General features: G+C 40.9%; 1 protein-coding gene across 1 annotated transcript in view; it reads right to left on the minus strand.

Annotated features, from left to right (window-relative positions):
* Positions 1-826: 826 nt before the first annotated feature.
* LOC135466184 (papilin-like) overlaps positions 827-26,163 on the minus strand; it is a 91,367-nt gene continuing 66,030 nt past the window's right edge. The window contains exons 35-49 of the mRNA XM_064743564.1: positions 23,449-23,667; positions 22,962-23,174; positions 22,387-22,671; positions 21,543-21,944; positions 20,187-20,435; positions 19,271-19,516; positions 15,211-15,462; positions 10,669-10,914; positions 9,064-9,252; positions 7,488-7,664; positions 6,941-7,064; positions 5,736-5,893; positions 5,222-5,497; positions 4,042-4,320; positions 827-3,844 (exon numbers count right to left, since the gene is read on the minus strand). Of these exons, the coding sequence (XP_064599634.1) occupies positions 3,708-3,844; positions 4,042-4,320; positions 5,222-5,497; positions 5,736-5,893; positions 6,941-7,064; positions 7,488-7,664; positions 9,064-9,252; positions 10,669-10,914; positions 15,211-15,462; positions 19,271-19,516; positions 20,187-20,435; positions 21,543-21,944; positions 22,387-22,671; positions 22,962-23,174; positions 23,449-23,667 (3,452 nt within the window). The 3' untranslated portion in view covers positions 827-3,707. The remainder of the gene's footprint in view (positions 3,845-4,041; positions 4,321-5,221; positions 5,498-5,735; positions 5,894-6,940; positions 7,065-7,487; positions 7,665-9,063; positions 9,253-10,668; positions 10,915-15,210; positions 15,463-19,270; positions 19,517-20,186; positions 20,436-21,542; positions 21,945-22,386; positions 22,672-22,961; positions 23,175-23,448; positions 23,668-26,163) is intronic.

The following is a 26,163-nucleotide window of genomic DNA, read 5'->3' on the forward strand; positions in this document are numbered from 1 at the left end:
GGCAAATGAGGCAATGCAAAACAGGCGGAGACGCAACTCCTGTAGATCTTCTAAACTTGAAATTTGATACAACCATTTCCACAATACCATGCTTGATACAAGCACACAAATTTAGGTAGTCATATGACACATCTGACATGGCCTGGAATTCCACTCAATTTATTTCACCAGAGATGCTCCTGAGCTGCATTATCTCCTGAAGAAGAGGCTCTTTAACAGACACTGCTGTCAAATTTTACACACTATTTATTTATTTGATTGTTGTTTTTACACCATACTCAAGAATATTTCAATTATATTATGGCGGCCAGTATTATGGTGGGTGGAAACCAGGCACAGCCCAGGGGAAACCCACAACCATCCGCAGGTTGCTGGCAGAGCTTCCCACTTACAGATTGAGAGGAAGCCAGCATGAGCTGGACTTGAACTCACAGTGACTGCATTGGTGAGAGGCTCCTGGGTCATTACGCTGCGCCAAATTTGACACACAAGACTGCTGGTGCACACCATGTACTCCTTGATCATGATGTGTTTAGACTCCAGCCCAATATATTTAAAAGCACCATAAGCTTGTTTTTTCTATCCTAAAAACATTTTCTAATTCACTGACAACAGAGGATCTAAACTGAGAACACCAGGCTACAGAAAATCGTCAACACGCAAAAGTAACATACCTGACAATTTGTCATACACATGCCATCACAAAAAAAGCTGGATCCAGCAAAGCAGCAACAAGTAGCAATTTTATTGATGTCTGGTATGACAAATTTTGTCGACACTTTAATCAACAGTATGGCATTCTGGTAGCATAAATGTTATCTCTAAAGAAAGGAACAGCAGCAAAAATGCTGTATTGTTTCTGGTCATCGACGTGACTGGCATCCACTCCAAATTGTAGTTTAATGCTATACTCAAGAATAATCCACTCTTGATGGCAATCAGTTTAATGGGTGAACAAAGTCTACCCTAAGTGCCAAGCATCACTCAAATGAAAACTGGCAAATTACTGGCGCACTCCTATGTGTGATATGCTAAAGACTTGCACATTTTATTGGCTGGAGACAAGAAAAACGTATGGACCCACAAACAGGCATCAACCGTTTTGCCATCAACAAGTAACCCAATATTATTTGATCAGTGTTTGCCCTGCACAAGAATTTTTCACTCACAACAGTTTATTATCACAACAGTCTGATAAACACTGCACGCCGACGTTTTGATTATCTGAGCCAGCGAAGCCTCAAACCCCATATTAATCCTGATCATAGAAACGCTTGGATTAGAATGGGAACACCACAACTAAAGTTCATCATTTGTGATCATTACTGCCAATTTAAAACCAAACAATCCAATTCCTCAAGCTTTTTGCATATGAAAGAGCAACCTTCAGTGCAATTTATGCATATTTTTAAAATGATTTTTGGAGACAAAACAATATGGGTTGGATAAGCTAACTTCAGGGCTTTACAACAAGTATAAATTATCAATCTACACAGAATAATGCCCTCAGAAGATGCTTGAATAAACAACTTGAAAACATGTGAAAAGGTTGAAGAATCAGACTTTGTAAATCTCTACTTTGTTCTGGTTCACAAAGAAACCTTTTACAGCTCCAATCTATTGGGAGGAACCTTTGTTGCTCAGTATTCACAAGTCAGGATCAATGAGGCACCATGTTTGAATCTAGTTCTGGATGGTGGTGATGGATATTTTCTTTTGGGCCCTGCATTGTTTCCTCCCTTAGTAAACCAAACAAGCCTGGTAGGTTTTGAGAAGTGATTTTTCAAACTTGGTCCATCTGAAGTTTTCTTTCAAGGAAATCCTGGACCAAGAATGCCATTTTTTAGTATACAGAGTACCCTGAAGCTAAAACCTGGTTTGAATTCTAATACGCAGGAAAATTCATTAGACCTTGATAACTTCATAATGGTGTAATTCCATCAACTTACATAAAATAATGTGTTTCAAGCCTCTGCAGCCACGCCAGTACACATAATAGTTAAAGGACAGTAACTCCATAATAATGAATGAATGAAACCTTTAAAACACATTTTTGTTACAAAAGCATGTTTTTAATGGTTTCCACTGAAATGTTGTTTATGCCAACTGTAATCAGATACAATTTGGTCATTTCCAAAGGATATTCTATAAATTGTTTAAACTCCTACATAGTAGTTATCACACGGTGATGTATTAACAGTCACATAGCTACTTGTAGTGAAGTAACAGTGGTCATTCAGTTTTGCCCAGTCGTCTATCACAACGCACAAAATTCTGGAATGTACCTAGACAATTCTTTTCACACTTTGAACATATGCATGCAGTTGATAAAAACTGAAATGTATCAATGGCAATGTTTATCATTATAATGGGTACACAGGTAAACAATCTGAGGTATAAATCTTTTCTACAGTTCACAATTTTCCACTGTACCATGTCCCCACTGACATTGGGAGAGCCACCAAGTTAAACTCTTACTATGTCAAAGTTTATTGCTAAAACTGACAGAACAACTGGATCTATGACATATCTGTCTAGTGGTACACGTATATAATACGAGTAATTATTAGCTAACCTGAGATGGATGGTTACCGGAAGATGCCCCCCCTCTCCCCCCAAAAAGGGAGGAAACCTCAATACATCAGATACACAACAAATTATTGTAGTGTCTACAGAACACACAAATAACAGAAAGATTACAACAAGAATGCATCTGTTGATACAAAAGTGAGGCAGGCAGGTATGTCGAGGCAGGCAAGTCCATACATAAATGTCGCAGATATGAGCCTAAATATGCTGGCTGTCTCATTCTTGTCACACTGAGTAATGTACAATTTATCTTAACCTACATGTAGGTTTGGTGAAAATTTTGATCAGGAGGGAGTAGAAATTACAGCATGAGGGTGAATTATCACACAACTTTGAATTATAAATTAGTAAGATGGCCTCCTACCATGATGAGCAATGAACAGAAGACATAAACAATATGGTGTTACAATTTTCTAAACACCCAAATGTAATCCAACTGAACTGAAAAATTCAATTAATTTGTACAGACTCTCCAAAATCAGTGTTAATAACTGCATGTCTCACAGCTTGTTACCTGTGCATTTAGATATACTACTTCACAAGAGAACTGTTTAGAACTCTCACACTTTGCACACATTAAGTTACTTGTGTGAAGTTCCATGTACACTCTACAGAAACACTTTAATGTAAATAAATCAAAGGGAGAGAGATCCTAACCGAGGTTGAAGGGAGAGAGATCCTAACCGAGAAGGAAGGGAGAGAGATCCTAACCGAGAAGGAAAAGATCATAACCACCTTTCTTAACAGGTATAAATGCATTGTATGAACATACACTGAATACAATCTACATGTACTCTACACAACTTGCTAGTTTCCAAAAGTTTATGCAAATTAAAAGTTTCCACCACTAAGTGGAATCCCCATACATATGCACCATTTCTACATATTAGAGTACAGCACTTTTTATTAACAAATACTATGAGACTTGTATAACATTAGAGTGTGCAGCACTAAGCTAAGATGATGAGGTTAGAGCAGATTAATACCATTGTGGTGGGGAGCTTTCTGAACAGTTTCCTACACTCTTATTACAAATAGTATTGTACATTGTAATACAGAAGTCTGGAAGGGCCACTGATTACATTTCGGCAGAATGACAGCAGTAGAGCATAACACACTCATGGGCTCTGCAGCCATTCTCTACACGATTCGCAGCACAATCTGGCAAAATGGCGGCGATGGCACATGCTGGCTGCTACAATGATTCGGCAGTAGACTTTCCCACTGGGATCCGTGCATTCTCCATCATTTATGTCTGTTAACAAAAGAAAGGTATGATACATATTAAAACTGAACAGGGACCGACTACTGCTACAACTACAGAGCTTGTGTTGACAGCATTAGAACAATGTGTATCTATATTAACTTACATCACCAAATATGAATGATGAGCCAATTTGTTACTGATGTCTTAGCAAACTTACTAACCCATTCTTCTGAGTAAGTACCTACCTTTCAAATCCACGCGGACCAAAGTACTGGCTATATCTTCTGCCTCTCCATTGGATATCTTACACTGATAGAGGCCAGCATCTGCTATCCCCAGGTGATGAACTGTGAGCTTCTCTCCACGATGGTGAAGTCGTATCTTGTGGGACGTGTTGACAGGTTTGTCATCCTTAAGCCAGGTGACAGATGGGTAGGGATACCCAGACACCTCACAGGTAAGCTTCAGCACATCTCCCTCAAAATACATGTTATCATGAGATTTGATTTTGGCAGACACACCTTCTGAAAACAGAAAAAGGCAACACTGTGCAGATATGATCATGGTGTTTTAGACAAGAGTTTCAACCATAGAAGCGATATGAAAGTCGGATACAAATACATTTGATCCGTACCAGGTCTTAATCTCAAACTAAGCAACAGTGAAAAAGAAGAAGTGAACAAGAATCTTGGTTTCATGGTTCAATTCAAAAAACCTGATAATGCATATGATACTTTAACCCAAATAGGTGTAGTATTATGACAGAGCCATGCACCTTAGCCGGCAGAGATCAGTGCTTGCAAATAGTCCTGTATCGCATCTATAAATTGTCCAAGTGCACAAGAGGCATATTTCCCTAAAAAGTCATTCTTGGTCAAGCATGTATCAGAAAATACATTTTTGATAAATGAAATTTTGCAGAATTTGCTACAGCATTTTGTTGGATAATAAGGAAAATACTCCAATGGGGATGCATATTTGATAAAATGTTCCACAATACTCATTTTCAATAGGCTGAATCCAACTGAGATAGGAAAGCAACTTTTATCACAGAATGTGAATCAATTGTAGTTCTCAAGATTTCATCGCTTTTATTATTATCACATACTACTGTCAGATTCAGGGTGATGAAAACTGGAGGGCCCTGAGCAAACCTTTGGCTGGCAACTTACAAACGTCACCAATCATGGCACAGATTAAGCCCCGCCAAACCCCCCACCCCCTGACCACCACCTCGCTACCTCCGATAGTGGGATCAATGTGTATGCCATGTTGGTATATGACAATCTTCATGTTAGACCACTTAAATGGCTCTTTAAGTGCTGTCGAACACCTACTGTCTCCTACTATTACACATGTAGTCACGAAATATTAAACAATACTTGATAATGACTGATAATAAGATGTCAAATCAGTCTTTCTCACCTCGGAGGCTCAACGTGACCGCTTTACGGACTGACTCTGCCACTCCACCTCTTGCCACACAAGTGTAAGTACCAGCATCCTCTAGTTGAGTAGGGGAGATAACTAGTGTACCATTAGAGAAGACAGAGTGTCTTGTGGTGTTGTAGAGTTCTCTTCCCTGGTTGTCCAGCCAGGTCAGCTGTGGCCTGGGGTTTCCAGAAGCCAGACAATGGAGGTTTGCAGTCTGTCCAGGAGGTGTGACAACCTTAGAGGGTGTGGCCAAGATCACTGGAGACTCTGTTAATAGGTCAGACATATGTTTAAAGATAAGTTTTTGACAAAATAACTTCTGATTTGGTTATGATGCCCATTAAAAAACCCCACAAATTCCAGAGTTCATTTTTTCAAATTTAAGTGAAACCTGCATGCCTGATAAACTACTTTCCTTGACCACATACAAAGGGGTAACCATGGTGAAAATGTCGTTACTATAATTACAAATAACAAACAATGACTGGACATGCAAACTATATACCTTGTACAACCATGTTGATCCTCTGTGAGGCTGAGAACCCAATCCCATTATCTGCAGTGCATGTGTACTCTCCTGTGTCCTTGTTCTTAACAGAGGTCACTGTCAGGGCACCATTAATGTCCACAGTAAACATGACACCATCACTCGGGATGCGCACGCTGAAAGCAAAGAATCCCACATCGTCTAACACCAACACACAGATTATTAATATCACATGCAGGTATAATTTTATGACATTTATTTGCCCGTAAAAACACTTTGTTGTGCCAATTTTTCAGCAAAATATCATAGTTTCTTACAACTTATTTGTTTTGGGTTTTGCCTTGGCTTCTATTTTCTCCTTAAGAATATTAATATCTAATACTCCGTCAACAAGGCTTCAGGATTTCCATGCTCCAGAGTTAAATCAGGATCAGCACTCATCTTAGATCTGGTAGCAAGGCTACAAAACAGTTTGTCTGTAGGAAACACATGACTGCAAGGCTACAAAACAGTTTGCCTGTAGGAAACACATGACTGCAAGGCTACAAAACAGTTTGCCTGTAGGAAACACATGACTGCAAGGCTACAAAACAGTTTGCCTGTAGGAAACACATGACTGCAAGGCTACAAAACAGTTTGCCTGTAGGAAACACATGACTGCAAAACTTCAGCTCAGTACATTAATCACTTAAATATTTATATTAATGCAGATTCTAATACACAAAAGAGAACAGAAGGTCGCGAATTTCGTAATTTACAGTAACCAGGCCAGGAAACTTGGTGTGAATAAAAGGAGCGTTGCCATGATGGTTATTCAGAGTGTAATAGTGCCGAATGATTAATCGGTCACCTCTGTCCCCCAGAACATTCCCCCCAAAATCTACTCCTACATTTATTGCTACATGTACTCGCTGTGGTTTGGACTGTACGCCTTTGTGTTATATGATGCCACCGTCTCCAGAAATCAGTGCACAGAGGAGTCGAAACATAATGGAAGAGTGAGCCCTTTTAAAAACACTGCCCGCAGGTCAGTGACACTTTCTGTCTGGATGGATCAGCAACCGAGTAGCTGAATGACGGATTACATGTGAAAGAACTAATATTTGATTCATGATACAAGTACGTTTTCTACTCCTTGCAGTGCTCACGCAGGTCACTCTCAAGTGGGAGGGTTACATATTATGGTAAAGTAGATCAGCTCATATATAGTAGTTAGTACTCACCCATCTTGGTACCAGACTATGGTAGGTTTAGGGGCTCCTCTGACATCACATGGTATGGTGACATCATCCCCTGACCGCACAACTACCATGTTCTTACCCAGGGGTAATATCTCTGGGGCAGAGGCTGAAATATCAACATCCAAACCATGGACAATAAATGAAAAGTTGGCAAACCATCACCAAAGATGGAGGATCAACCTCAAATAATTAACAGAAGCAACATTTCACAAATGGTACCAGCCTTCAAAGTAGGAGCAAATAAAATGTAAAATGTGTATGTAAAACATACACATTTCTCTACATCTATTATAGAGTCGAAGCTTCAAAATTCACCAAATGGTACAATGAATCTTATAGAAGTTTGGTACAAAATTCAGAAGTTCAACAACAAAAAAACTATTTGATATATTACACTGAAGTGAAGGAGGTTGACATCACGGGTCAGATTTAGGGGTGGAAAAATTGGGAAGAAAACAACCACTCAATAAGTCATAATCACAATTTCTCTTCTCCACATGTATGCTGCAAAAAGAGCGTGCTTTTTTACCTGGGCAGGAGTTAAAGTTTTCATCTCCAGCCACAGTCCTTCCATCAGGACAACAGCCAAACTCGGCAGCTGCACACTCAGGGCTGTCTGGGTTGACTGGTGCTCGGGGGCTGAAGGTGATTCTACGATGGGGACCATGGGTTACATACACGGCTGGCCCTACAGTCACCAGACGATCTGCAAGATAAAAAACTCAATGGGTTACATACACGGCTGGCCCTACAGTCACCAGACGATCCGCAAGATAAAAAACTTAATGGGTTACATACACGGCTGGCCCTACAGTCACCAGACGATCTGCAAGATAAAAAACTCACTGGGTTACATACACGGCTGGCCCTACAGTCACCAGACGATCTGCAAGATAAAAAAACTCAATGGGTTACATACACGGCTGGCCCTACAGTCACCAGACGATCTGCAAGATAAAAAAACTCAATGGGTTACATACACGGCTGGCCCTACAGTCACCAGACGATCTGCAAGATAAAAAACTCAATGGGTTACATACGCGGCTGGCCCTACAGTCACCAGACGATCTGCAAGATAAAAAACTCAATGGGTTACACACACAGCTGGCCCTACAGTCACCAGACGATCTGCAAGCAGACAAAGCACGGTGAGCTTGGCCATGCTGGCTGAGCCATCGACCGTGACCACTATGACCAAATGATACCTCATGTGTATCCTACCACCTTAATTCTGTAACCTTTTCACCTATGAAAGAGCAACTTTCAGTGCAATTTATGCACACTTTTAATACGATTTTGGAAACAAAACTATATTGGTTAATTGGTCAATTTTAGGACTTCACAAAAAGTACAGTTTTATCAGTCCACACAAAATAATGCCATCAGAATATACTTTAGTAAACTTCACCAGAAAGAGTTTGGATGTTGTAGTTTACTTCCTTGCTTCAGTCAGTAAAGTCCAGCAAGAGCAGAGTGTTAAACAAGCAGTCCCCAAAACAATGATGTAGTGTCAACATGGCTGTCCAGCGCAAAAGACTTTGGAAATTGATCTACCATTGAGGAGTTTTGTACCCATGGGCATTTACTAGACAATGTGTGACCAGACAACACGAGACAACGAACAGCTAAAACACGTGGGTATACAGATATAAATTTTTTATTGATGCTAGCATCAAACCAAGGGGGACAGCACTGTAGGTTGGTAACATACGGCTTCAGGGAGAAGGAAGAAGCTAGGGCTTAGTCTCTATTGATAATAATCTATGGGTAAGCCTGCTAGAGCTACTTGCAAACATACAAACCGTTTGAAGAATTACAGTAAGAATTTTCAAAGACTTTCCCTGATCAATTTTTTCCTATCATTTGCCCCCCAGTCGACTACTTAAAACATTGTAACTGACAACTGCGAGGTAAACACACAAATCCCATGCTTGAAAAACCCATCTTTAACATTTACTTTAATAAACTCTAAAACCCTAAATGTAATTTTTTTACATGAAGTGATCTTACCATATGAACATTTTCCTACATAAATAATCTATAACCCATTTTTGCATCACACCAGGGTGAATGGGTTACCTCAACAGTTTGGTCAGTGATCATACCTTGTCCATCCTGTCTCCTGGGATCACAACGAAGCTGACAATCCTCCTCTGTCTCAAATCTGTTGCCATTGCCCTCACAGCCTCCATACCTAAACCTGTCACACCTCTGGTTGTCACTGTCATAGTACCACCTGATCACAATGTCATCCCTACATGGACCAGCCTCAGGGGGCAGCGAACAAATGTCTTCTGCTGGAAAAGAATTTTTACCTTTTATTATCTTTATTATGAATGTTTACAGTTATGCTATTAAGACTTACAATGGCATTACTGTTGCCTGCTAGTGATTCATTTAGCCTAAAGTCCAGTTTTCTTTGATGATAAACAATAACAAAAAACTGATCTGTGTACAACCTTGTAGTCCTAGACACGTTTGAACGTGTTCCAAGAGGGACAAAATATAAAAAATTTTACCCCGTTGAAAGTTGTGATCATGTAACTTTTGGCACAAATTTAGTTCCCAGATCACTGATACTGTAAATATACCTACTTAAAGTACAACACAAATGCCGCAGAAATATGCATTGCCTGTATTGCAAAGTGTTTACTCAAATAGTACTAGTTGCTAAACCACAATATTTATAATATATGTGCAGATATAGCAAAGTGTATGTGCCTATACGGTACAATCCATAGACTGCAAAAGGGAATTCCTATATCCAGCACTATGATACCAGGTAATACATTCTTTGTGACATAAAATATGCAGGCATGGTTCCAAGAATAGTTTAATTGTTGTATTACTTTGTTGAAGATAGGGCAAACAGAGTTACAGTTACATTACAGAGCTTTGCTTAAATATCAGTTTTGATATACAAGTGACAGCGTTTGATGGCTTAATGAAGCCTTTTCCATGTTACATGGAATAATGTCACAAATTATAAAATGTCAAATACTAAATTTCAACAGACCTGACAACAGTATCTACCAACATTACAATATCTGACCAATAAAATTGCAATTCATTGATCTCTTTGAACAAATTCAGCAAATTGTTCTAACAGTTGATTCTAATAAATTACACGGCAGTGAGGCAAGCACTGCATATTTTGTGTAATGTATTTTTTTAAATGTGGCTGGGTTGAAAAGTGAATAGGTCAATGGGGCCACCCATCCCCCTGCCCTGCTACCATCTGTCATCTGTCCTGGTAAATAACAGGGTTTGCACAGGTGACAAGAAAATAAATCCAGGACCTTCCAGGCCCTAGAAGACTAAATTCAAGTATCACGTGGACATGACATAAATCCCATCCATAACATATTGGCATAAATCCCATCCATAACAATGTGTGTGAATGGCATTGTCGTTTTGAAAGACCAACTATCATGCTGGCAACTCTAAACTAAGTTGGTGTACAATAACTCAGCAGTTGTTCAATTCCCGCCATTTTATTGTTATACTTACAGACTTAACTGCACAAAAATTGTTTATTATTATATTCAGAAGACTAACAAGATTTACTTGTTAAATCTCTGCACCTGATGCAACTCTATTACTTTAAAGTAGGAAGACACAAACTATGACAAATGCAATTTAGCTGCTTAAAGACAAGTGGACTGATGAGGCTTTCACGCTGATTGTGTCTGACACAGTGTGTACTGTACCTGGGTGAACCTCTTGTGGCACTTCATGTCTGTGGTCAGGCCTGTTATCACGCCTATTCTGAGGTCTGCGGTCTCTCTGTGAACACTGGTGTTCACAATCCTCCTCTGTCTCAAATCTGTTGCCATTGCCCTCACAGCCTCCATACCTAAACCTGTCACACCTCTGGTTGTCACTGTCATAGTACCACTTGATCACAATGTCATCCCTACACGGACCAGCCTCAGGGGGCAGCAAACAAACATCATCTAAAAAGAACACATCAACAACACATTTATACCATTTTAATTAAGTTTATAGGATTTCTACAGACAAGAAGCGACAACAGGTACCACTGTTGGTGATAGACAGAGCTACATGTTAAGCCAGAGGAAACCAGTGCCCCTTGTCACACTTCAGAAACATCCACAATGGACACACATGTATATCTCTATTCACCATAGAATACAAAACCAACCGGGCACAATGGGAAAGTCTTTCTTATGGATATAATACTTCTTGGTTTATTAACATGACGTTTACATGTAGTAACTAACATTGTTATCAAGTGAATAACATCAAAACTTTAAGAGCTTAAATATAGCAATTAGAGAAACAAATGTCAACAGGTAGAACAAAGGATAGATGTCATTAAGCAGTAATTTGGTATTAAGGGATTAACAAGTTTAGGCTCGGAGGGGTTCAGTGTTGTGACCATGTTCCAGTTGATGTGGCAAGGATTTTCTTGGATGTGGTCACTTATGGCGAATTTGTATTCAGATTTTTCTGCGGATTTCGAGGTTTCTCGGGTTTCAAGTGGTCTTTCAGTTTCTCCGATGTAGGATGCGCTCCAAGTGCATTTTATTTGGTATACAACTCCTTTGGGTGGTTGGCGCTTGATGGTTTCTCTCTTTCCTGTAGCTTGGAGGTGGGATTTCAGCGTGGTCTGGCTTCTAAAGACAAATCCATAGTCATAGCACCAGCCAACAAAGGGAAAGCCAACGCCATACTAGAAAAATCAAGTTTCAACACACTGGTCTACAATCTACTGGGAGACGAGTCCACGTTCCAAACCCTGAAGAAAAACTGCCACCAACAAATATGACCGCCAGCACAGATTCCTCCTTAACCAACTCAAGGCCAATGTGGACATCACACTCGAAACCCAACTCAAGTTAACTGTACAAACATCCCCCCCCCCAAAGTGCAGCTGTCAAAATCCACTAGTACCCAGTAAAGGCCAGACTTCTGATATGCTTCCATCCAAACTTGTAAGCTATGCTGCTGTCGACTTATTTACTCATGTTCACACTAGCCAAGCCCTGGATGTGATAAAAGACAAAATAACAAACTCCCCACCCATTACCTCCCTCTCCTCAGAGAGCATGACACGCCTATTAGACTGCTGCTTATCCTCTACATACTTCACATGGGGGCCACAATCTATGAGCAGATCCATGGTCTACCTATGGGATCCCCACTGTTACCAATAGTCTCCGAGATCTAACTGACTGAAGTAGAGAACAAAGCTCTCTCTACATCACCTACCCAGCCTATCTGTTGGATGCGGAAAGTGGACAACACCTTTGTCGCTCTTCACCACAACGATGACCCGACAGTATTCCTACACCTGAATTAGCAACACCAGTATATCCACTACAAACCACAGTCTACCCAATACCAACCCACTCTGACCAGTACATCCACTACAAACCACAGTCTACCCCATACCAACCCACTCTGACCAGTACATCCACTACAAACCACAGTCTACCCAATACCAACCCACTCTGACCAGTACATCCATTACAAACCACAGTCTACCCCATACCAACCCACTCTGACCAATACATCCACTACAAACAACAGTCTACTCCATACTAACCCACTCTGACCAGTACATCCACTACAAACCACAGTCTACCCCATACCAACCCACTCTGACCAGTACATCCACTACAAACCACAGTCTACCCCATACCAACCCACTCTGACCAGTACATCCACTACAAACCACAGTCTACCCCATACCAGCCCACTCTGACCAGTACATCCACTACAAACCACAGTCTACCCCATACCAACCCACTCTGACCAGTACATCCACTACAAACCAGTCTACCCCATACCAACCCACTCTGACCAGTACATCCACTACAAACCACAGTCTACCCCATACCAGCCCACTCTGACCAGTACATCCACTACAAACCACAGTCTACCCCATACCAACCCACTCTGACCAATACATCCACTACAAACCACAGTCTACCCCATACTAATCCACTCTGACCAGTACATCCACCACAAATCACAGTTTACCCATACCAACCCACTCTGACCAGTACATCCACTACAAACCAGTCTACCCCATACCAACCCACTCTGACCAGTACATCAACTACAAACCACAGTCTACCCCATACCAGCCCACTCCAACCAGTACATTCACTACAAACCACAGTGTACCCCATACCAACCCACTAAAGCCAGTACATCCACTACAAATCACAGTCTACCCATACCAGCCCACTCTGACCAGTACATCCACTACAAACCACAGTCTATTGCAAACCAACCCAAACTGACCAGTACATCCACTACAAATCACAGTCTATCGCAAACCAACCCAAACTGACCAGTACATACTGCATACTGTCTTCACCCATCTGAATGGATACCCAGCAGACAAAGTCAACAAAACAATCCGAAATGTTAAGAAACCTCTACCCAACCACCAAATGAGAGTCTGAGATGAAGGCCCTTATATCTGAATCAATCTTCCATACATCGGCCCCACTGGTCACAAAATTGCCCACCTACTGAAACAATCCACAGGAATAGAAATCCCCTTTAGAAGCCAGACCACGCTGAAATCCCACCTCCAAGCTACAGGAAAGAGAGAAACCACCAAGCGACAACCACCCAAAGGAGTTGTACACCAAATAAAATGCACTTGGAGCGCATCCTACATCGGAGAAACTGAAAGACCACTTGAAACCTGAGAAACCTGAAATCCACACAAAAATCTGATTCCAAATTCACCATAAGTGACAACATCCAAGAAAATCCTTGCCACAACATCAACTGGAACATGGTCACAACACTGACCTCCAATCAACTCAACTGGATGCACAAAAATCTGATTCCAAATTCGCCATAAGTGACAACATCCAAGAAAATCCTTGCCACAACATCAACTGGAACATGACCTCCAATCAACTCAACTGGATGCACAAAAATCTGATTCCAAATTCGCCATAAGTGACAACATCCAAGAAAATCCTTGCCACAACATCAACTGGAACATGGTCACAACACTAACCTCCAATCAACTCAACTGGATTTAGATCAAGAGATCCAAGCCAAGCCTGAATAGAGATCAAGGTTTTACCTCCCCTTAGCCTATGATCTGTTAATCCTCCAAAAAGACCAGGAACCCCACCCAGTCTAAACCTGTTAATCCCTTAATACCAGAGTACTATTTAATCACATCTATCCTTTGTTCTACATTGTACATTTGTTGACATTTGTTTCTCTAGTTGCGATATTTAAGCTCAATGTTTTGATGTCATTCACTTCATAACGATGTTAATAACTACATAAATAAATTCGAAACATCATGTTAATAAACCAAAAAGTTTTATATCCATAAGAAAGACTTTCCCAGAGTACTTCCAACTTCTAAATGCCACTCAAACATGTGAACCACTGAGCATCCTGTTTCCTAATTTCCAGATATCTGATACTCAAGAACATTTCATATTAACAAAACATGTTATATCCATGGGTGAAGGAAACAGAAGTGCCCTGAATAAAATGCCCATCTTTACCACTCGAAAAACCTCCTCACTTGAAGCCACATCAACAATACCAAGCCCAAGTCTGCAATTCAAGTCTGCAAAGCTCTCGGAAAAACACTCAGCTGTGGAGGGAATAATACCCCTGTGGAGGGATTAGCTGACTTCGTCAGAGGAGGCTGAACTGTACAGCCTACAGTTTCACAGGTTTCAAGCAATCTGCATGAAGGGTCTTCAAGTTATGCTTCAGCACAGAGCAGTTTGTGGCAGGACAATGTTAGTATCAGTTGTTCATCAACACATCGATGCTGGTACTTTAAGATACACTGTGCGCTTTGAAAAGCCATGGACAGTTAGCTAGACAGTTCAAGAGCATGTAATTGTCCGGTAACCCTTTAAGTCTAGGTAAAAGTAATGGGGTTAAATTTCTATTTCTGAAACAAGGTGATGTCATTTAAACACTTCTAGCCAGAAAACTATTAATCGTAGCTCAAATATGTTCAGACACCATGTAGGTGTATACCTTAGACTGCAATTTGGTGCAATTTATATAGGCAAAGAAAAAAAAAGAGATTCAGAATTACTGACCCAAAATACACCGAAATATATCACATGTATATCAAAATTATAAACATTATATATTAATATTAGACCATTAGCCAGCAAGTTTTCTGTGAGCTAGGACAAATGCAGTTTAGCTGCTAAAAGACAAGTGGACTGATGAGGCTTTCACGCTGATTGTGTCTGACACAGTGTGTACTGTACCTGGGTGAACCTCTTGTTGTGGCACTTCATGTCTGTGGTCAGGTCTGTTATCACGCCTATTCTGAGGTCTGCGGTCTCTCTGTGAACACTGGTGTTCACAATCCTCCTCTGTCTCAAATCTGTTGCCATTGCCCTCACAGCCTCCATACCTAAACCTGTCACACCTCTGGTTGTCACTGTCATAGTACCACCTGATCACAATGTCATCCCTACACGGACCAGCCTCAGGGGGCAGTGAACAAATGTCTTCTGCTGGAAAATAAAGTTTGATTGTGAGAAAAAGCCATGGACAGTTAATCAAGCTTTGGAGCAAGAACTGCATGTTACCAGATAAACTTGTGTTAATGTATCAGTCCTATCATTTGTCAGGAAAGTCATGTTGAGATGCAGAATTGTGCATTACATGAACTGTATCCTTCAAGACACCTTTTTGTGAGTAAAAATACCCCATGGACCTGTGTCTTCCTCACAAGCATGGTATATATCACATAGATATTCTGATTCAATGCTCTTTGACAGTCCACTAGAGACACATAATGGCACGGAAAAATTTTGTTGATGCTGATAACTGAAGTACACAGGACCATCCTATTTCAATCTTTTAACTTATTGACTCCGACAGCTCCCTGCAGCCGCCAGTACAGCGGCGGGCTGTAGCCGTGCCTGCCTTCCGCCCAAGCAGGTGTCAGCGATCAGCCTCAACTGCCGTACTCACCTCTGTGTGAGCTTACACTGTAGTGGCGACTGATGCAGAGCGTTTTTCTGTTTTAGCACTCTAAAGCTGGTTGAATTTTGCCATCAATGTTAATTCTACGCAATCTTGTAAAATATTAGTATAGTTGCGGACGTACATTCATGAAGATGCCTATAAAATGGGATTATCAAACTGAACATTCACACAACATGCGACACCAGCGAAAAGTATCATAATTTTTAGAGGTGATGACACGCAAATTCCTGAACAGAACCCCTGCTTTTCTGAATAAAAGTATGTGTGTCTAAGTCATCAAACGCTCAGGAAATACAGAGAAATCAGTTATTTATCGTGGGTTTGTTGAAGTGTCGAATAGAGCCGTACTACAGTCAGTTGTTTTCTCACTTCAGCTAAGCAAAAATGCCATAACATTTCGTCACTGAAGGCATTCGTTGTTCATTGGTCAGTAGTTGCCCTAAATTCTATCACGTGACACAGCGGAGCAGAATCATTGGTCAGTGATATTTAGTTCAGACCAACACACTCCTAACAAACTAAATAATAAACACAAAACAAAATAATGTGAATTTTGACCTCTTGTTTTCATTTCTTTTGACAGATGTGCTGGCCACCACTATGGAAAAATTATAACTCCAGGCTGGCCCATGTAATGTGGAAGAGTAATGTGTGGAACACAAACTTATTTGTTTGTGATTCACAAAATTTACTAGCTATTTCTCATTACCATTCCAGGCCCCTCCATCCACAAACAAATAAATTTTTAAAAAGGCAGAAAAAACACAAACAGAAATACAAATTTTGGTTACATCACTCACTCATTATAGAAAGTACTTCTGTGCAAAATTCGTTCTTCATACATGTAAGTGTGCTGGAATTTTGGATTTACACTGACAGTCAATGAGTCACAATTTATCTTCACTGAAAGTTGGTGAAAAAACTTTTTTAGTTATTATTTACAATATTTACTCTGTTTGTCAACAACTGGCGTGGAATCTACTCTTCTGTGAATGATAAAACATGAGATGGTTCAAAACATTCCAAACAGAGGTTTACATCACAAATCTTGCATCCATAGTTTGACTCCTTCCTGATTTTCCTTCAACTACACAATTTGCATCGCCTGGATTTGGGCATGGATGTGGGCCAATGTGTCCGTCCGACACTGTCCTTCTGTAATACTTCATGTCGCCTTTTCTGTCTGTGCTGCCCGACAAGCTGTTTTGCCAAATTTTGTCGAAACTCCAGTTGACACATTTCTTTCACCCGACCAGTTTTGCTTTTCTTCTGGTGATTCAGAGACTCCCGCATAAGAATGAAAGAGCACGCCACTGCTGTGTTAAACAAAAACCAGAACAGGTACTTCCAAAACTTTTTGGGGCGACGAGTAGTGGAATAATGCATACGCAGCTGATCTCCGTGGTCCACACCATTCATGTGCTTGTTGTAGTTCTCCACAACTTCAGGGGCTTTTATTTCTGCACGCGTTCCATCCTTCTGTTTTCGCTGGACACTCACTGTGACAGTTGGATCAGAATTAGTTGACAAGAAGTTTACCTGTCGATTGTCGTACCAGCAGGCTGCCACAAGGTTTTCTTTCTGCTAGAGTTTACTTGCCCCTTTTTGTTTTGGCAGACAGTTTTTGTGTAGTGCGTCAGGCCACCCCTTTCTGTTGAGTCTACAGATGCCACAAGCATACAAACCATCCTTCAGCAAGTATTGATACATTTGGGGACTGGAAAAGTAATTGTCCATGTATATGTGGTGACTTTTAACGGACAATACCCTGGTCAAATCCTATACAACCCTCGAGGCCAAACCCACTTCTCTCCCTGTATCTTGTTTGCCAGTGTATACCTCCATCTGGTACACATACCCATTGCTACTGTCTGCTAACTGCCACACTTTTACTCTAAATTTACAAGGCTTTGTATGAAACACATCCACGGAATGGAATCATCGCCTCATCTATCGTGACACTTTTGTGTGGTCGATAGTTTTCCACTAACCGTCTCTGCACAATACTGAAGACAGGCCGGACATGATGTATTTTGTCATGGTTCGCATCTCCCCTGGCTGGATTTGTAGTAGAATCATTGCAGTGAAAATACTGCAAGATTTTCTCAAACCTGTCTCTAGTCATGATGATTGGTATGGAGGGTACTCTGAAGAGCTGATCAGTTGACCAATACTGCTTGTATGTAGGCAATTGTATGATAGACATAACCACATGAATGCCCATAAATGCTTTCATTTCCTGGATTGTTACAGGGATCCATCTATTGTCAGATTTTTTCTCAATACACTGCCTGGCATACAGGTTGGTCTGATCCACCAAAAGGGTATATAATTCTTCAGTGAATATGAGACTGAGAAAATCGAGCTCTGTACTTTCATTTGGTAGCACATTTATAGGTCCAGTCGGCTGGGTGAAGTCGTTGACAGCAATCTTTTCCAGTCTGCCACTCCATCGGACGGGTTCTACTACAGGCGTTGTTGTTGTTCTGTTGCCTATCGTATTTCCGGCAGCTAGCGGTCGCAGATCTGACAAAGGGAAGTCATCGTCGTCAGGTTTACTTTCTGATACACTAATGTCTGACTCAGTGTCACATTCCCTGTCAGCAGATGGTCTATCATCAGTTGTGAAGCCTAAACAATCCTCGTCTTCGCTGGACTCGGCCAACGAAGCCATGTTGACACGCGAGTGTGTGCGAGTCTAAAAATAGATTCTATTTTTGTTGTGGTTAGGTATTCAAGCCAATAAAAACCGCCAAAATACCATTAAACACAAGCCTGAGACATTCATTAGGTGTGTTTTGATTGGTTTATACTGAAACACAAAACCTTTGAAAGCAAAATATGCACCCAATGAGAAGTGGTGTTACATGCAGGTTTAGCCGCTCCTCAGGAAATGAGGTCCTTATCGGCCGCGCGGGTATACCCACACCTCAGGTTGAGACAGAGCGCTCTCCATGCGGCCTGAGCCGCACGTTGGAGTGAATGAGTTAAGAGAAGCAGTTCCTCAAATACAGTGCTGTTATGACTGTTATAACTGTGTAAATTGTATAAAAGCAACATGACTTTCTTCAACAGGCTTCTTTCTCTGGTGGTAGAGACAATAAAAAGTCCAGAAATTCGATAACTCGATTAGTAGAAGTGTTGGATATAGATTGGCAATATACTACCAATACTACGACAGGCGGAAGAATAGATGGATATTGCGATACCGTAATATGACATCATTAATGATGCGAGTACATGTATGAAAGGGATACGGTTCATATCACTTGTCATAGTCCTTCACAGTGCAGCCACAAGAATGCAATATTATATGCCTTGAGCACAGACCTGGATATACTTGAGGGTTGTTCTCGGCAGGACTGACCCGGTTGTCCACATATATGGAGTTGTCCACTGGTATGTTAGACATGTCCGCACATAGTCTGCGACAGTCCTCCTCAGAGCTGAACTGATTGCCTCCCTCCGCACAGTTCCCCAGCCATGTCTGCTCACAGGCCTGGCTGCTCTGGTTATAAAACCACCTGTTCACCCAATCCCCACAAAACCGATCATCACGTAACATCAGACAAACACCTGCAAAAAATGGAAAGTAAGTTGTTCTTCAACTGGACAAACCTGGAAAGATTTGTCCCAAAGTTGATACAGAGGCATGAACTGAGATGATGATGTGAAAAAAGACATGGTGAAAATTTAAAGCTTCCCCATATATGTGTTTCACTCACATATTGTGAGAGAAAATAGTTGACAGGCTACACCAAAAGATGTGACAGTCAGTAAAACCAAGATGGCCAACACCAGCCATACTAGATAACAGTGCGAGGGAAATCAATGACAACCATTTATTGGCTGACCTTAAGCAACTGTGCAAGTAGTACGAACTTGATTGGTCATTCTACATATAGACAGGTGTGATGGCCAATTTATCCTACATAGCTACACACAGTGTGATGAAAATCAATCCTAACTATTTCTTTAATGACCTGAAGCCACTGTGTATGTATGAGCCTGATTGGTTGAAAAAAAGATATCTTGCTCACAAGGAAAGGCGTGATGGATGTAGGATTAATGCACAGACACATTGAGAACTTTATTTTCATGTCCTTGGCAGAAATACCATGCTCACAAGAAAAAAAAGAGGAAGCAACTGCAGTTCCCCAAAATCGTGTTCTGTAATATGATGTTGATTGAATAATCTGAATAATTAAACCCACCTACTGCATGCATGTTAAAATAGCAGGCTTACTTGGATCTGCTAAAATGGCATTATCAACAGACATCTCCTCCTTGGGCTTTTCAGGGGCAGGTTTTCTATGTTTTCGTAGTTTAGACGGAGAACAGAGACGTCGACAAGCCTTCTTGTCCTCAAAGTTGTTACCATTACCCTTACAGCCTCCATATGTAAAGCGCTTGCACTTGCCAGAGTCCCTATCATAGTACCAGCGAGGGAAGGCACCTCTGCAGGGCCCTGTGTCTACACTGAGGTGACACATCTCTGAGGAAGAAAATGATGGACTGTCATTTTTGCTATGAGATGACTTTATTTATTTATTTAATTCTTGTTTAAGGCCAGAATTTTTCTCTTACACGATGGCCGTCAGTTTAAAGGTGGTGGAAACCAGATACAGCCACCAACCTTTGCTGAGTTATTGCATGGCAAACTCCTTCCTGTATGTTGTAAGCCACTGATGGAAGCCAAGTGATTTCCAGTGAACACTTCAGTCCATAAAAGAGAGCACTGTCGACCACATATGAACTGATGACCAGAGAAAAGTATGTCAAAGGTCATTTGCACTGTTTCCAATCCAGTCAGAATGGTGTTTTACACCGTACTCAAGAATATTTCACTTATACTATGAAAGCCAGCATTATGGTGGGAGGAAACCAGTCAGAACCACATAATTCACAACAATCTACAGGTTGCTGGAAGACCTTTCGATGTATGACAAGACAAAGACAAAGTAGGTCAAAGGTCACACAATCCTATATGGTCTACACCACATCTGATTCCATGTAAGAAGTTCCACTGAATACTGCCGAGCAGTCTTGTCGATACAGCATTGCAGCAAGTGCAACAGGAACTTTCAACATGCATGTATGAAACTTACTTGTAGGTCAAAAGGCATTTGCCCTCAATTCACGCCGATATCTTCTGGTGGAGCCACCAGTGAATCTCTGTATAAATTCAGTTCCAAAGATTTGGCTCAGTATAGTTTTGGAGATTTATAAGTCGTGCATAAACTTTGACCTGAGAAAGTAGGTCAATGGTGACTTGTCTCAACCACACTCTAATGCATTCAGGGAGGCTCACCAGTAAATGCATGCATTCAGTTTTTAATAAATTTGAGATACAGTGTTAGGGCTCCAAATATGAATTCTGCCCCCACTAAAGTAGGTCAAAGGTTGGTAAAATATTGTCTAACAATGTTCAGGCTTCTTCCTGGATTTTTTTCAGTTATTTTAAGTTATTTCAGAGATGGACGGATGGACAAACATGAATATGACAACACCCTTCTGTCAAAGCTGACCAAGGGCTACATATCTAAGGTGAAGTTTTCAGGCTTTAACAAGCTCTAACATAAAAAGCAGCCAAACATTTCACCTTTTGCCAGAGCCTTGTGTGAGTCTGTGTTGTCTGGTTGTGAAAGTCTGTCTCCCTCTGGACCAGGATACGTATTATTAGACTCAGGCAGGATTTCCACCTGTGTCCTTGGGTAATCAGGGTTATGGCTGTCTTCTGGATAATATCTGCTGTTGTCTTCAGCAGGATCTTCTGTCTGTTCTGGTGATGGGTCACCATGAGTTCTCTCCCCTTGGCTGGGTGATAGTCCATGGGGATGACACATCTTCTCACAGTCAGCTTGACTGTCAAACTGGTTCCCAGCATCATCACATCCCCCATACCAGAACCTCTCACACATCCTCTTAGCAGAGTTGTAATACCACTTCACAAGCATCTCTTCACACTCACGTTCGTCCTTTGGCAGGTGACAAATATCTCCTTCTGTACAGAGCAGAGAAAACACCCACTCAACTACATCTGCGTTTCTGTATTGACAATTAGATCAGAAACTTAATAAAGAAAATTACTACTAAGTATTTAATAGCTGTCAGTCTTTACATCCTTCACCAAAAGACTTCCATTATACAACTTTACTTGAGCACATATTCGCAACAGGTGTGGCATCCTGCAAAGTAAATTGCATAGGATTGCATATGGTCTTGGAACATGTGGTAACAGAGAATGTAAAAAATCTGACGACGGACCAACACAAGGACTTTTACAGCTAAAACTATATATGAAAAGCTACAGCATCTTCTAAACCTTATGGGCCTCCTTTTTTAACTTCAGATACACCAGCATTATATCTGAGGAAAGCTGACATACAGATAGGCAATGACAGTAGCTCTTGGGAAGGAAAGTCTTAACAAGGACAGCTGCTTACGTGAACCGCTGTGTTCGGGTGGGACTTGGGCAGGCACATGCGTGGCTTCAGGCTCTGGCTCACCCCTGTCTTCCTCATCTCTTGTCTCTGATGACTCAGGTTGCGGCTTGCTGGCGTACTCATAGCACTTTGTCCAGCAGGCATCGTGAGACTCAAACCTGTTGCCCAGCTTGTCACATCCTCCGTCCCAGTATTGTTGACACTGAGCAGCCGTCTTGTTGTAATGCCATTTTGAAGTCCAGTTGGTGCACAAAGTATCTTCAAGCTCCATCAAACAGATCTCGCCTTCAAGAAAACAGCATAAAGTCAGGCTTTATTTATTTAATTCCTGTTTTAACATGTTGTTTGACGGCTAAGACAATCCTCATCACTCCACAAGCCAAGCATGGATGATTCCTATTCTGTTTTCACAAGTACTAGTAACTAGCCTTACCACAAAATACCTTGCACGCTGCAGTGTGAAAGGTGTAGCTGACGGCTTCCATCTCATGAGCAATATCGTAGCTGGCATTGAATGACATAATTTGTAGATGTCAAAATAAACTTAAAGGAGAAATGTTTATAAAAAAAATTACCTATCTCTGGAGCATCTCCCTGGTAGATCCGATTTGATGTGCGCAACAGGTGGTGACATGTTCTCAAGCATTCTCGCTTATTGTCAAATCTGTTTTCATTTCCCCTGCATCCTCCATAATAGAACTGTCTACACTCTCCTGTGCTCTCGTCAAAATGCCACCTTAGCTGACTACTACGACAAGGTCCTTTATCCACAGGCAGCAGACACACTTCTGCGAATTAAATGACAGTATAGCATAAATTCAAAAGCAGTATTTCTGAACTATGAGATACATCACACTGAAGTAAATTAAAAACAATTCGCACTACAATAAATTAAAAACAGTTAACATTAAAATGAATTACAAAGAATTCATACTGAAACTCTTAAATTCACTGCACATTGCTGGAACCAAAAATGCTGTCCTCAGTAACCTTCAGCTGTACTGTTCTTTTTTGCCTTTCGGTTGACTTGGCTATCTTAAATAGTATAATCATTATTCCCACCAGTTCCTTGTGTGCGACCCGGATCCCGGATCCTGTCAAATATTGTTCTTCGTGAGCCCTCACAGGTCCTGCGACACTCCGTCTCATCTGCAAACACGTTCCCGTCATCTCGACATCCTCCGTGCCAGAACTGCTCACAGCGACCCGTTTCAGAGTTGTACCTGTACCTGTTCTGCCATTCCTTACACTTCCTCGGGTCTGCAGGCTGATCACACACATCTACAGCAGGGAAAATGCACCTTACATTTCTATGTTACACTTCTGCCCAAATTGGCAAATCAAATGTCTTGAATATTAAGCAAATTTATCCAAGCAGTCAACATCACAGGTCATCTCATTTTCCACAAGCAGTCAATACCACAGGTCATCTCATTTTCCACAAGCAGTCAATACCACAGGTAATCTCATTTTCCACAAGCAGTCAATATCACAGGTAATCTCATTTTCCACAAGCAGTCAATACCACAGGTCATCTCATTTTCCACAAGCAGTCAGTATCACAGGTCATCTCATTTTCCACAAGCAGTCAATACCACAGGTCATCTCATTTTCCACAAGCAGTCAATACCACAGGTCATCTCATTTTCCACAAGCAGTCAATACCACAGGTCATCTCATTTTCCACAAGCAGTCAGTATCACAGGTCATCTCATTTTCCACAAGCAGTCAATACCACAGGTCATCTCATTTTCCACAAGCAGTCAGTATCACAGGTCATCTCATTTTCCACAAGCAGTCAGTATCACAGGTCATCTCATTTTCCACAAGCAGTCAATACCACAGGTCATCCAGTCAATACCAGGTCATCTCATTTTCCACAAGCAGTCAGTATTACAGGTCATCTCATTTTCCACAAGCAGTCAGTATCACAGGTCATCTCATTTTCCACAAGCAGTCAATATCACAGATAACATTATTCTCCATAAGCAGTCAATATCACAGAAAACATCATTCTCCATAAGCAGTCAATATCACAGATAACATCATTCTCCATAAGCAGTCAATATCACAGATAACATCATTCTCCAAAAGCAGTCAATATCACAGATAACATCATTCTCCATAAGCAGTCAATATCACAGATAACATCATTCTCCATAAGCAGTCAGTATCACAGATAACATCATTCTCCATAAGCAGTCAATATCACAGATAACATCATTCTCCATAAGCAGTCAGTATCACAGATAACATCATTTTCCACAAGCAATGTATACCACATGCAATCGCATTTCCACATGCAATCAATATCACAATCTCATTTCCACATGCAATCAATATCACAGGTAATCTCAATCTTCACAAGCAGTAAATACCACAATTAATTTCAATCTCCACAAGCAGCCAATATCAGAGGTAAACTCACTCTCCTCAAGCAGTTAACACCATAGGTAATCTCATACACTGCAAACTGTTAATACCACAGCTAATCTCACTTTCCATAAGCAGTTAATGTCACAGATAATCTCATTCTCCACAAGCAGTTAATACCATAGGTAATCTCATACACTGCAAGCTGTTAATACCACAGGTAATCCCACCTTCCACAAGCAGTCAATACCACATGTAAACTCATTCTCCATAATCACTCAATACCACATGTGATCTCATTCTCCACAAGCAGTCAATACCACATGCAATCTCACTCTCCACAAGCAGTCAATACCACATGTGATCTCATTTTCCACAAACAGTCAATACCACAGGTAATCTTACTCTCCAAAAACTGTCAATACCACAGGTAATCTTACTCTCCAAAAACTGTCAATACCACAGGTAATCCTACTCTCCAAAAACTGTCAATACCACAGGTAATCTTACTCTCCAAAAACTGTCAATACCACAGGTAATCCTACTCTCCAAAAACTGTCAATACCACAGGTAATCTTACTCTCCAAAAACTGTCAATACCACAGGTAATCTTACTCTCCACAAACAGTCAATACCACAGGTAATCCTATTCTCCAAAAACTGTCAATACCACAGGTAATCTTACTCTCCAAAAACTGTCAATACCACAGGTAATCCTACTCTCCAAAAACTGTCAATACCACAGGTAATCTTACTCTCCAAAAACTGTCAATACCACAGGTAATCCTACTCTCCAAAAACTGTCTACACCACAGGTAATCTTACTCTCCAAAAACTGTCAATACCACAGGTAAACTCATTCTCCACAAGCAGTCAATATCACTGGTAATCTCATTCTCCACAAGTAGTCAATACCACAGGTAATCAATGCTGAGTCCCGTTCAAGAAAGGTGAAATTATTTTTGAAGTTGGTATGAACTGCCCTAAGACGTAAAAATTAAAAACATGATATCACAGCAGATTTCTAAAAATGTATTCTGCATCACTACATAGATGTATAGCCGTAAAATGTAAATAAGAAATAATGTTTGCGTCAGAGTAGTCTAACGGTAGTTCTACATCAAATCAATGTGGAAGAGTTTATATTTTAGGTTGAAGGCAAAGGCTAAATATAACGGACGTGCTTCACAACTAGGATAGAATAATTAAAAGAATACGTTTGTTTCTCGAAAACAATTCCAACTATAAAAAATATAGCACTATAAAATAAAACATCTGCAGGGTGGCTTTCATATTGTCCTGCTTTCAGCTAAGACGCTGTTATCAGGGTAGGCTTCGGTGAGACAGGCAGGGTGTCAAACAGCGACCACACTGACACTGAGCCGGTGAGGTCGTTCGTTGCTG

The sequence above is a fragment of the Liolophura sinensis genome, chromosome 6 (genome assembly GCF_032854445.1).
Source record: "Liolophura sinensis isolate JHLJ2023 chromosome 6, CUHK_Ljap_v2, whole genome shotgun sequence".
Taxonomy (NCBI): Eukaryota; Metazoa; Mollusca; class Polyplacophora; order Chitonida; family Chitonidae; genus Liolophura; species Liolophura sinensis.